The sequence below is a fragment of the Hippoglossus stenolepis genome, chromosome 20 (genome assembly GCF_022539355.2).
Source record: "Hippoglossus stenolepis isolate QCI-W04-F060 chromosome 20, HSTE1.2, whole genome shotgun sequence".
In the NCBI taxonomy this organism is placed as follows: domain Eukaryota; kingdom Metazoa; phylum Chordata; class Actinopteri; order Pleuronectiformes; family Pleuronectidae; genus Hippoglossus; species Hippoglossus stenolepis.
In genome coordinates this window covers 11591285-11603931 of record NC_061502.1, presented here as the reverse complement: position 1 = coordinate 11603931, position 12647 = coordinate 11591285, and the positions used below count along the sequence as shown (strand labels likewise).

The 12647-nt window shown below is 39.5% G+C and overlaps 1 protein-coding gene across 2 annotated transcripts in view; it reads right to left on the bottom strand.

The window, feature by feature from the left end:
* esrrgb (estrogen-related receptor gamma b) overlaps window positions 1-6956 on the bottom strand; it is a 37407-nt gene extending 30451 nt beyond the window's left edge. The window contains exon 1 of one of the 2 annotated variants that reach the window (XM_047338096.1): window positions 6397-6956. In XM_047338096.1, coding sequence (XP_047194052.1) covers window positions 6397-6446 — 50 coding nt within the window. In that variant the 5' untranslated portion in view covers window positions 6447-6956. The remainder of the gene's footprint in view (window positions 1-6396) is intronic. The other variant, XM_035143873.1, reaches the window with a different exon arrangement.
* Window positions 6957-12647: the final 5691 nt, after the last annotated feature.

The following is a 12647-nucleotide window of genomic DNA, read 5'->3' as shown; positions in this document are numbered from 1 at the left end:
AAATGCATGATTCATACGCGGTTGTGGAGAATGTGGTTGGCTTTTTTTTTTTAGAGAAGAGACATTAGTTTAAATAGATTTAGAAAGAACATGAAGGTAAAATTGATTTTATGATAGAAAAGAAGCATATTTATTAAAGTCTGAAAGCGGTGTCTTCATTTTGGGCGGAAAACCTGAAGTTTAACTCTTCAACCTCTCAACCGTGAATTAAAATTTTACATTTAAAATACTGGTTACAACCTATGAAGACATTTTTTTTCTAATTTGTTGTGTCACTAAAGCATTTTTAATCCTTTCTCTGCTCATCAGTGTTAACTGGATGAGATGACTTTAGAGTAATTTACCTCCCGATCAGCATTTAAACAAAAAACTTTAAAAAACATATTAGACAGTATTTTCTTTTTGTAAAATGTTATTTCCGTTCTAATTATATTATATTTGATTTGTTTGTGCCTCCTTTCTTTTCGTATCTGGTTTGTTTAACTCTGTGCGATCATGTTTTACCTGCCTGCAAAATAGATTGCACTCATGGAAGACAGTTTAGACAACGAATTAATATTTTCACAGTTGATTAATCTGCAGATTATTTTATTGATTAATCAATTGATTATATGCTCTATAAAATATCAAAAAAGTTAAAAAAAATGTCCATCAAAGGTTCCCAGAGACAAAGCGATATTTACATAAGACATGTGTTGAGATATTCAGCTTATTATCATGATCAAATCAATATATGCTTTATAGGTGTGATCGACTGATTTGCTATTCGGTAACTAATTGATTAACGTAATGATTAGCTTTAGAAAAGTTATCATTTACGCTTTGTGCTTTTATTGTGGAGGTTTTCTCTGGTAGTTATTCTCTAACCATGCGGTCCACTAAATCAGCAAACTCCATTTATTGAAGAAGACCATGGGATACAGTCGAAAGCTCAAAGAGGACCTATGTCAGAGATTTGTGTCTAGATGTTGAGAAATAAAAACCCCTGCTCTTTGAGAATTTTATTTTGAAAATGACATTTTTACTAAATCTATTACCACTACCGAGTAAGTAAAATGTTTTTATTGTATCGATATATTTTGTTTCTCCCCACATACACTCACACACAATCACACACACACACACACTTGTTCACAGAGCCTCCACTATATGGCCTCTTCAATGTCACTGCCACGAGGGGAGATTGCATAGATTTCCCACATGGATGATGTCTCCTTACCTGGGCTATCAACCCCCCACCATCTACATACTGGGTCCACCACCACCTCCAGGAAACTGCTCTCTCTGCAAAGTCAAACACTCCCCTAACTGCCTTTTAAAAAGAGACAGAAGAAGAAGGAGGTTACGGAGGAGAGGGGGAAGAATAAACGAGCAGAGACTTAAGCCGTCATTGGGAATCAGAGGGGGACTCATGAGGGACAGTTACGATATTGATTTCATAAATAAACAGAGATGGCCATCGATCCTAATGTTATTTTGCATTTCAATTACTGCCCAGAAACATAACCTTCAAACGTCTGCCTCTCCACAGTAATAACATCCACTGATAATCACGAGCCAGTCTTGTCCAGCGCAAATTGGCTTTTCTCTCCCTCCCTCTCTCTCTCTCCCCTCCTTCTTTTTCCTTTTTTTTTTTGGGCCAAATGTGTAAATGACACAACTTTGCATTTGCCTAATGGTATTAGGGCATGGGCTGAATTTCAAGTGAGACTCAAGCTGATACAGTAAGCACTCCAGTCAATTGACACAATGCAAATTAAGGTGCTGAAGAGGAATTAAGTTCACAATGTGAGACGTTGTGAAGCTGCGACGAGGACCATTAAATTAAACATGCTGGCTGACCCACACCCCGTGATTAGACAAACTGCTTCTCTCTCTCTCTCTCTGTGTGTGTGTGTGTGTTAATTTCATTTGATCAATAAAACAAACTCATTGGAAGAAGTCTCGTCTCCTGCCTGTGCTCAGTCTGAGCCACGTTCATATTTTGATTGAATAGCGGCAGCAAAAAAACCGCTTCCATCTGCATCCTGATGAATTCAGAGTCCTTGACAGGCTGCCTAAAGGATATATCTATATCAAGAGGGGGTCACGACATCTAATGAAGTTAGTTCTCCTCTCATGCTGTCACACAGCACCACTCTACCACCGAGCCGGGGCTGGAACCCCATATGCAGCAGCCACCGCCATTAATAAACATGACAGTCTGAACACTTGGAAAACAGCGTCGTGACTAAATGCAGCGGCGAGAGTCTGCGTTTTGAATTGTTTTTTTTAACTCTGGCGATTTTTCCTCAAACTCAAAACTGGTTGTGAAAGAAAAGTTGGAGCGAAGCAGCATTTTTTTTGTGTGTGTGTGAATGCAACACAATGTCCACTGTCCCACCACCTGCTCCCTCCATTCGCTAAGTTCCCAGTCGACTTCACCGGTCCCCGGACTATTATCAAACTTTAAAACGGGATTTTAAAGTTTTAAAACTTTACCACGACCACACAACTTACACTCAGCGGCAGTTTGACATTAGGCGCAGAGAGGAACTGAATTATGTTATCAAGACTTACATATTAAAACCCAATTTACAATTTCTGACATTAAAAAAAACACAGATTAGGTGTAAAGACCAAAATTGGTCAGTTACATATCAAGTATCACCTCATAAATCAGTTACTAAATACTCCTAACATGCTCTGGCACTTTAAAATCCCCACCGCCGTGAAGTTACAATATGTTCTTTCTGCATCAGATTGTTTTTCATGTCAGTTTCTGGAGAAAAACCGTAAGATGCACGTCAGTGGTTGAAGACTAAATGTAAAATTCCTGAATCTGCACGTTTACTGACCCACATCAACAAGCAGCTCAGCGAACATTTCATTCTCATTACTGAAATATTCTCCTGTAATTCAATGAAGATGCCTTAATCATTTCCTCTCGATTGAATGTTTAATGTGGCGCTCCGTTGTCAAGAAAAAACTGATAACATAACATAAAGTTTAATGTTTAATAAAAACTCAGAAGTGCAATTATGTTGTTAACACAAGACAAATGATTGGACCATGATGTTAACCTATTTATATGTGAGACAAATGAAAACGTTTCTTATCCACATTATAAATAACTATATATATATTTGTAACTAGTGTGATAAAGGCAGATGCAACACATGACACAATGATTTGTTCCTCTTAACAGACACAGTCAGGTGTTTCCATGATATGGCACCGCTAAAATTAGATCCCAGGTCAGTGTGTGATTCTTTGGTCTCATTTGTATGAGCGCGCACACGTGTGTGTATGTGTCTAAGACTTGTGACTATTCATTTGAGTGTGTGTGTGTGTGTGTGTGTGTGTGTGTGTGTGTGCGTGCATACGTTTGACCGCCTGTGCTCGTGCATTCCTGTTTGTTTGCTTGTGAAGGGCACCTATGGGACCAGCAGGTGGAACGACAGGAGAATGGATCTGATTTATTGGAGCAAACTGAAGATAAAACTATATTTAGACTAAGTTGAAAAGACTCATCAAATTGAAATCATAGATTATAACAGATGCAATAATGTTGAACACTCTATGAGAACTTTTAAAGGACAACTATGTGTATTTTTAATAATACAAAATAATGCGTGTACTATTAAAAAACTATTCATATCGTGTGAACTGGCTGAAAAGTTAATATTACCTGAGGAGGCAGATTTTCTGGTCCAGTTTTTATTAATCCAGTTTTTAATTTGCACTCAGAGCTGCAGGCTATTTTGATTTTGTTCCCGCAATTCATATTTTATTAAAAACTTGTCAGAGAAAGTAAAAAATAAATAAAAAATCTAATAATAAATTCCAAATATTAAAACAATTGAGCAATTTTTTTTGCACAGAGGAAAAACACTGAAATAAAACTGTGAGTCATTTAACGTTATCCTCCACAAGGGTCAAAAGAGGACAATCTACCAATCAATCTTTCTTTATGAGCATGTGCACATATACGTGTTGAAGTCATTTCCACCACTGAGATACCTGATGAGCTAATATTAGAGTGTTGGTGGAGGATGTGGCGTGAGAGTAAGTCCCAACATTCTCCAGACCTCTCACCTCGGACCAGCAGGTTGGTCGTTGGGCCAGAAGTCTTCAAGGGGTTAATAGCATTTCCCCAACTGAACTAAGTACTGAAGCTTTATGTGACTCTAACGGCTCAGATTTACATGAACAACTACGTCTGCTTCCTGGTCATTAAGTGTCAGGCAGTGTGATTAATGACATCGAAAGGTGAAGACGATTTTTTAGAAGAACGTATCACATATTGTAGCTTTGGTTGTGACGCAGTTTCTCACAGATTAGAGTCGTGGCATGCAACTTTATTTACATTTCTTTTAAATGTGCTTCCCTTAAATGAAATATAATCAATCTAATACGTTAAATAAACTCGTGGAAAATTCATCCCAGCATTAATCCCATGAAGATCTCAGTTATAACTGGTGCAGATACAAAACGTAGAGTGGAGAGTTTGTAGATCAGCGTTTGCCTTTGTGGGTTTTTTAATTTGAAGTAATACCAGTGAAAAGTCTTGTTAAATGTGACCAAACACTCGAACAGTAGCTGAGGAGATGTGGATACAGTGTCCACACATTCACATGTGTAAATGTATGTGCACATGCACGGATGTACATTAACAGACCCTGCCTCTAGGCATCCATACATGCAGGGTATACATGCGGATGTACACACATACACTATCACAATCAGTGATACACACACAGACACACTAAGACCCGGTCCGGGGTCACTATAGGTTAACAGCAACATATTGTTGCCTTTATTATGATTTATTCCGAAGTCATATTTACAAAAGATATAATAACTTAGATGTGTATCAAATACAGTTTTACAGATTGTGTAATTGTGAAGATTGTGGTTGTGGATTTTTTCAGCTGGACTGGAATTTGCACAGTAATTGTAATATTGTAATATTGAGTATATACATATAACGGATTTAAACACATTAAAACAAAACTGACTATTTCTTTTAATACTTGTGGTTAAACATTACTCACTGAGAAATTAATGTGTAATTAATTTCATTGTGCTAATTAAATAAAATGTGTCATGTGTACATTTTACTGCACTGTTGAAACAGTCAGATTTCCATTTCCATTTGTTGCTTAAGTGCAACACTCTAAATTACGACCATATAAAAGAATGTAACATCAGGTACGCATGTTAAAGTAATATGAGAATTCTGCACCGTATGTAAAAGCGACCAGACTTTTTAACCGTTGCAAATCCTTTCTTTGGAATGCAAAAATGTTTGAGCATTTCTCTTGCTATAGCAAACACTGGCTGACGTTAATTCACTTTAGAGAGTTCCTCCCTGGAGTAGCAGCTCAGATGCTGCTTTAAACTGTACTAAATCATTACAGAAGTCTTCTTTCATTTGTAAAGCGTCTTGCAGAGTTTAAAATATTCCTTATCATCGTGCTGTTAAAAGTGCTAAGCTTGGTTAAAGCTTTCCTCCAATCCCATCTACAGCTTAACATTAAGAGGATCCCAGCGAGGGGTCTCGCCCTCAGGTCACTTGGTTAATAGAGGAGCATCTTTCCAGGTATGCAACGAGTGAAGCACCGAAACACTGGCCGCAAACTATCCAGCTCAGATCTGAGACTTTCTCTGATTTCTCTCCTCCTAAAAACTTACACTTATTGACTTAATGCACAATTACAATGTGTGTATGCAAACTGTGCACCAGTCTAATCTAATTTAAGTGGAATTAACAAGGTTTTCTTTGCATACACTGTCACTTTATATTATCCCAAACCTCCCTATGAAGATAAATTCTGCATAAGCACTAATTAGGTCGGAGCACAAAATAATAAACAACATAAAAGTTAAGAAAGGTTTAACCTTACACAGATAAATATGATCTATTATGTCTTTTAAGAAAACACTCTTCGTCACACACACTGCACAACCAAAGTTTTCTTTCTGCGGGACACCAGTGGACGTCGGCTGCTGCCAGAGGACAGACGTCTGGATATCGTCCGCATTAATCTGCCTCTGGCTCTTCCCTGTGGCTGAGGTTAAACCCATGGATCCTGCAGAGCTAGACAGCTGTAGGGCAGCCATCCGACCTGCACTCCCTGCGGGCTACGCTACCGCAGCCCCTCTCACTCTCACTGAGCTCGGCCGTCCCGTACACAGGGAGGCGGAGCTGAGAGGACTGCGAGGAACTCCCCGCCTTTTGAGTTCACTTCATGCGTGAGATTTTATTTTTAAACAAATGAATTAAATAGATTTTTCTCATGATTTGCTCTTTTTTCCTTTTTTTAATGCAAATACAGATCAAGAAGTAAATGGTAAATTGATGTGACCTGAGATGGAGAGAGAAGAGATGGATGCAGAAAGAGATGCACCTACTGGTTGTGGTAGCAGAGAGGGTCAGGGATGCAGAGTTCGGAAACATCCATCAGTCCACGTTAAGCATTCCAGGTGTTGCAATGAAAAAGCAGATAAACAAACAGCTCGGGGAAAAAGCTGAAGGGGGGAGATCAGTTCCTAAGTCTCCACATATCTTGAGGAAATGTTGCTCAGGTGTTCCTGGGTGTTGTCTCCCCTCCTCCCACTGTTCAACACTCACACACTAACAAACACACACACACACACACACACACACAAACATAATAATAAAAAAAAAAACCTTGTGCCTCGGCCCGACAAACTCCAGTCTGCACAGGTGCTGCGCACTCAGGCTCGCGTGGAGAGAAGAAGAGTGGATTTAGTGATGGTACACAAAGAGGAGAGAAGGAAGAAGAACCTGAGGTAGGAGAGAGCAAACAGGACGAGAGAGTGCCGAGGAGGAGAAAGAATAAAAGTCGGAGGAGTGATGGATAGAGGGAGCGAGAGGATAAAAGAGAAGAGCTAGATGGATGAAGAGCAGCAGTGGCGAGAGCGCACTCGGGCTGAGTAAGTCAGTGAGGGGATTGAGTCTCCATTGAAGACATGGGGGCTCTTTAAGAGCGGGAGGGAGTGGTCTGGTGCATATGGAGCGGCTGCTATTGGTCGGATTCAAGGGGGGATGTCCTGAGAGGAACCAATGGGCACGCAGGGATACTCTGGGGGGACGGGCCAGTGGACAACCAGTCAGTGTCCAGTCATTCACAAGGGAGCGCTGCAAAACATAGAAACAGACAGACACCCCCAAAAACACTGATTGATTGATAGATTGATAGATAGATAGATAGATAGATAGATAGATAGATAAAACAAAGATCAGATAGATAGATAGAACAAAAATCAGATATAGATAGATAGATAGATAGATAGATAGATAAAACAAAGATCAGAAGATAGATAAAACAAAGATCGGATATAGATAGATAGACAGACAGACAGACAGACAGATAGATAGATAGATAGATAGATAGATAGATAGATAGATAGATAGATAGATAGATAGATAGATAGATAGATAGATAGATGAATGGATGGATAGATGGATGGATAGATGGGTAGAAAAATAGTTAGATTAGCTATAGATAGAGAGAGAGAGACGGGGAGAGAGAGAGGGCGAGAGAGAGAGAGAGAGTTGCAGCATGTCACTGAGGATGATTTAAACAGGTCTTTAAAAGGGCTCAGTGCCAGCTTACAGAGGCAAACTCTTTCCTTCACTCGTTCATCCTCTCCTCTACAGATCTGCCCCTCCACAGCTCGCCCTCCGTTAAACTAATGGCAGCTGCTTCCCACAGCATTTCACCAATCACACCGCGGAGAGGAGGGGGGGGGTCCACCAATCCCCACAGAGGCCGGGTATAGGAAAGGCAAAGCGATAATGACCTCAACAGGAATGTTAATAATGACGACGACAGAAAAAGTCTGAGTGCACCTTTACCACGTCCGCGTAATGTGGCAGCCATCAGAGAAGAAGAAGCAATCCCCCCCCACACACACACACACCCTCCAACCCACTTCATCAACCCACATTTTCCTGATCGATACAAAACCCATCACACGCTCTTATTGATCACAGCGTTGCCGTGTCGCCAGCAGCCTCAGCACATACTCTACTTCCCAACCGTCTTTTAAATAATAATAATAACAAAAAGAAGGGAATTATGAATTTGAATGTTTTCTTTTCATGTCAGTCTGTATCAGAGTCAGGGGAGCATGGGGGTGATTGCTTTAATAAAAAGGAGCTGCGCATTCTGAATTAAGGTTTTGATCAATATTTTGACATTTAATGTACTTTCCTGCGAAGGGAAAAAAAACCACTGGGTATTCCTGCTGATCTGATTAAGACATCCAGACATAATCAATAAAGGAGATATGCTTATGTTTTTAATGAGGCAGAAAGAAAAGAGGGATACTAATTGTTTCGGATCAGATGACATGTATGATTTTTACATTAGTGGAGCAGACGCTGATTAAATAAAGATGAAAGCTTTTGCTTCTAGTTTGAAAGATTCCGTTAGTGAAATGATCTCAGCTAGAAAAAGTTTTAGAGTTAATTAAAGAAAAAAATGATCAAAATGGAAATTCTTGCATGTCAATGCTTTTTCTCACCTTTTTAAAGAATTCACTACATCTAATTTTCCTTCTTCACTTTTGTTGTTCTTGTTCCTGAGGTGGGCCACATTGCACGTCCAAGCCTGATCTGCCTCCCTCCCACTCGGATGACCAGCTTACCCAGCGAGGGGACACTGGGTTTCATGGCATCTGACAGGAAATCTATTGAGCGCAGTCTGTAATCCCACTATCACGCCATCTCCAAACGAAGAAACAGTAATCCAATCATTAAGTCTGTATTTAAACAAAACAGATTTTCAGCTTTATGACCAAGAGTGTGTCTCTTTAAGCAGATCACAGCCAGTGTGGGATCTCACCAATGTGTATTTTGAGACAGCAGTTAAATGTCTATATAATAGTTTTGCTCTGATTTGCAGTTTGGTTTTTTTTTTTTCATTCCCCGTCTCCAGTGTCTCTGAAAGCTGCAATCTGGCTTTAATTTAGCTGAGAATCACTGAATATTAAACAGACTTGGGTGTATTTCTGGAGTAAAATGCAGACTTATGTGCACAATTGAATATGTGTGTGTGTGTGTGCACTCAGGAATATAAAAACACATAAAACCCAAGTTGTAAACATTTCCTGAAGCAGATCAGGAACACTGGGATTTAACTGTCTGTGCGAACCGGCAGCTTGTTTCTGAAAAGTGAAGAAGAACCAATCGTTATCTGTCAATACGTAGTAATTACATATTGTGCAGGGTTGAGCGACACAGACTCCCCGTGACACTGCCTGGGTGTAATTAAATTCCTGATTCATGAGCAAACTGGTCTTTTATGTCCGACCTCCTGACCTCAGCACAGAGACTGTGTATCATGTGCGGCTGGAGGCTCAGCAGGAAGCTCACTGTGTTCTCCTCCGAACTGTGCACTGACGACTCAACTGTTGACAACTTTAACAACAAAAATGCTTAAACTGAATATAACGGAACAAACAAACACAATACAAACACACACACTTATATATAGAAATATGTGTGTGTTTGTATGTATAAAACTTATGGCTTATATTAAATATAGCTGACTTGTTTCTGCAGCATTATCAATAATTGATGTATTCACAAAAATACAGAGAAAAAACACAAATTGACCGAATTAAAAGAAAATGATTTTGTGTGAATTATTGAGCCGTATAGTTTGCAATGAATCTGATGGCAGTAAAGTTTTATCTGACCCATATTTCACATCAAACCAAACACGACTCGTACAGCAGCCGCTTCTCTGGTTTTAATGAAGCCATCACATGACCTTTAGATGCTTTCAACAAAGAACCGACAGTTATTCTTAAGAAGAATCACTGAAATGCACAAATGAAATATACAAGGTTTATGGGAGAATTAAGGAGAACAAAAGTCATTGTCTTTAAATTAGATTCAGTTAATGTTGTTTTTTCAATTTATTAGTTGTAGAATTAAATTTTGGTTATATTCGAGTGGTAGTTCGAGTCATCGCAGAGAGAAAATTAAAACTGTGCAAAGTGTGATTTCATTCAAATTAGATGCATTTTCGTCAATGCTGCAGTAGAAGCATTGATGAGGATAAAAAGCAGCTGGAGATTAATATTCATCCTATGTCTTGTCCTGTAGAGGACCATGAGCTGAGATTTAACAAAGAAATATTGTCCGTATATAGTGACAGTCACGTTGCTTGCTCTTATTTAATTAAAATATATGTACATGGAGGAAACGAGGTGCACAACTCCATCTATATATAATAAACGTAAAACAAAAGAAGAAGATATTCAGAGTCTGATCGTGTTGTGTTGCACCTCGTTTTATTATAAGCTTTTTTACTATCGGCTATAGCGAATTTAAATGTTATGGTCAAGGTGAGAGAAATAAGGCGGACTCTCTGAGGTCAAGGTGCTCTTGGGCTATTAATCTACTGTGTGTGGGATTTAGGTGAATTCATTCATTTATACATTTCGGTTTACTTTATACTAATGTAGTGTTTGTTGCAAGATGGTGTTGTTTACGTCGTGGTGTGTTGTTGATCCCTTAATGAAAACATCGTACACTGAAAATAAAAACATGACCTAAATATTGCGGAGGGTAAATATCTCAACTGAAAGAGTAAAAGCTTGATTTTTTATCTCCGTGGTCAAATCAACAAAGCTGTGTCCTTAAATACTTTCATGAAGCTCACTTAACGGAGCCTGAATCCCACAGATCCATCATTTGCACATTCCCCCCCCCCTCTCACTGCCACACACTTGTTTGGCTCGTCTGCTGGAGGAGTGCGGAGAGGGATAATTACTATAGCCACAGGGCTGCATTAATCAGCTGGGTGCATTCGCTGGCTTTTTATTATGTTCCACTCCCCTCTCCCTCGGCCACGCGGACTCCAGCCACCAGGACCAGACAGACAGGGACGGTGGAGGGCGGCGGTTGCCCCACTGCCCGCTCACACTGGGTTAATAAATGCTATTAGCTTCTATCTCTTGCCTCTTAATTTCTCGTTCAACCGAGGACAGCTGAAAACAACACTGCACGAGCGGCGGTGATAATCAGCGACTCGTCACTGAGAGAGATGGACTCACATGAAGGGGGAAGGAAATGTATGATGGGATCTTTCTCGTTGGGAGTGGACTTCATTTTGCTACGAATTGTACACGCCCATCTTTTAGCTCCCATGTGAGAATACTCTGCATTGTCTAATGTCCACATCTTCTCCTAAACTCCTAAATCTCATTGCACTTGATGTAAGCGCCTGCAGCTGTTAATATTGTGAATATAATTATATTAAGATGAGGAGATGATACTAACGGCTGCATAGAACTCAAATCCTCCGGTTTCACAATATCCAGTCGCTGAAATATCTGACTTTACCATAGTTTTAAAGAGAAACAAGTTTTTTTAAACTCCTAAAGTGCTGTGAACTTGCCCCTGTGTTGTCCTGTGTTACTGGACCGACACTTTCATGATTGTTCTCACCGCACACTTCATTATTAAAATGTTTTCAATCACGATAAGACACTTTGGTTAAAGGCAATCGCCAAATGGCATATATTATCTTGAGGGCATTTTTCTTACCTCGGTTATGCTCCAGTGAAAAGCGTGATTGTGATTCCAGCAACAGCGAACGTTCTCCGCTGCGTTTAATCACATCAGATATAAACAAAATCAATCGTACCCCCCGCGCTCTAATTTTAAATAGCTCCTTGACACCAGTCGAATCCTCGAGCGACGCGTCTACGTCACCTGCATAACACAAGAGGTCTGGATGGAGTCACCTCTAAACCGAAGCTAGGTGGTGTCATTGGATCAATACATTCATCTCAAGTTCATTCCAATGAGGCAGCCGGTCCTCGTGGTGTCAGCTGTTTGAAGCTTTATCACGCTTGTGCGTACGAAGCAAGCGGTTCTGTGTCGAGACCCCGCAGGTAAAGCCACTTGCGCCAAAGTAGGTGGCTAACGTTACACGGTTGCTTAGCGTGATTAAATATATTTTTAATATAGAAAATAAGAGATTCAGATTTTCTATGACAAACAATGTGCAGCATATTGTTGACGAAGTAAAACTAATTAGCAACAGCTAGCTAGAGTGAGAGAGTGAAAAGCAGCGTTGAGAGATGAAAATAGTTGGACTAACTTGAAAAAGTACTTTAATTGTAGCTCACAAATAATTTAAGTTAGCTCAGATTAAAGTTAATAAATTACATAAAACATTGACAACTTTATATTGAAAAAGAAAATTGTGTTACCAAGTATTTTTTTTCGACAAAGTACTAAGTTCATCCAACACTTGGAAAACTTACTGACAAATCTGCACGTCCACTTATACATTACAGATACACAGATCTGTAAAACAACATTTGGTCTAGAATGACAGTCAGTAGAAATTAAACCTCTGCTGAGGTCCAACTTTCCCCTTAAATTCAATCCAGGCGCCATGTACAATTTACACACAATCATAGATGTCAGTTCCCTTAATATGTCAAATTTTTTCCTTTAAGATCCATGAATTATTCTCTGAGAAATTGGTGAAAATGTAAAAGAAAGTCATCTCTGCCCTTTTCACCAAGTTTCGAGGAAACCTGTTTAGTAGTATTTGTGTAATCTTGCTGACAAACCAACCAACAGGGGTGAAAACACAACTTACTTGAAA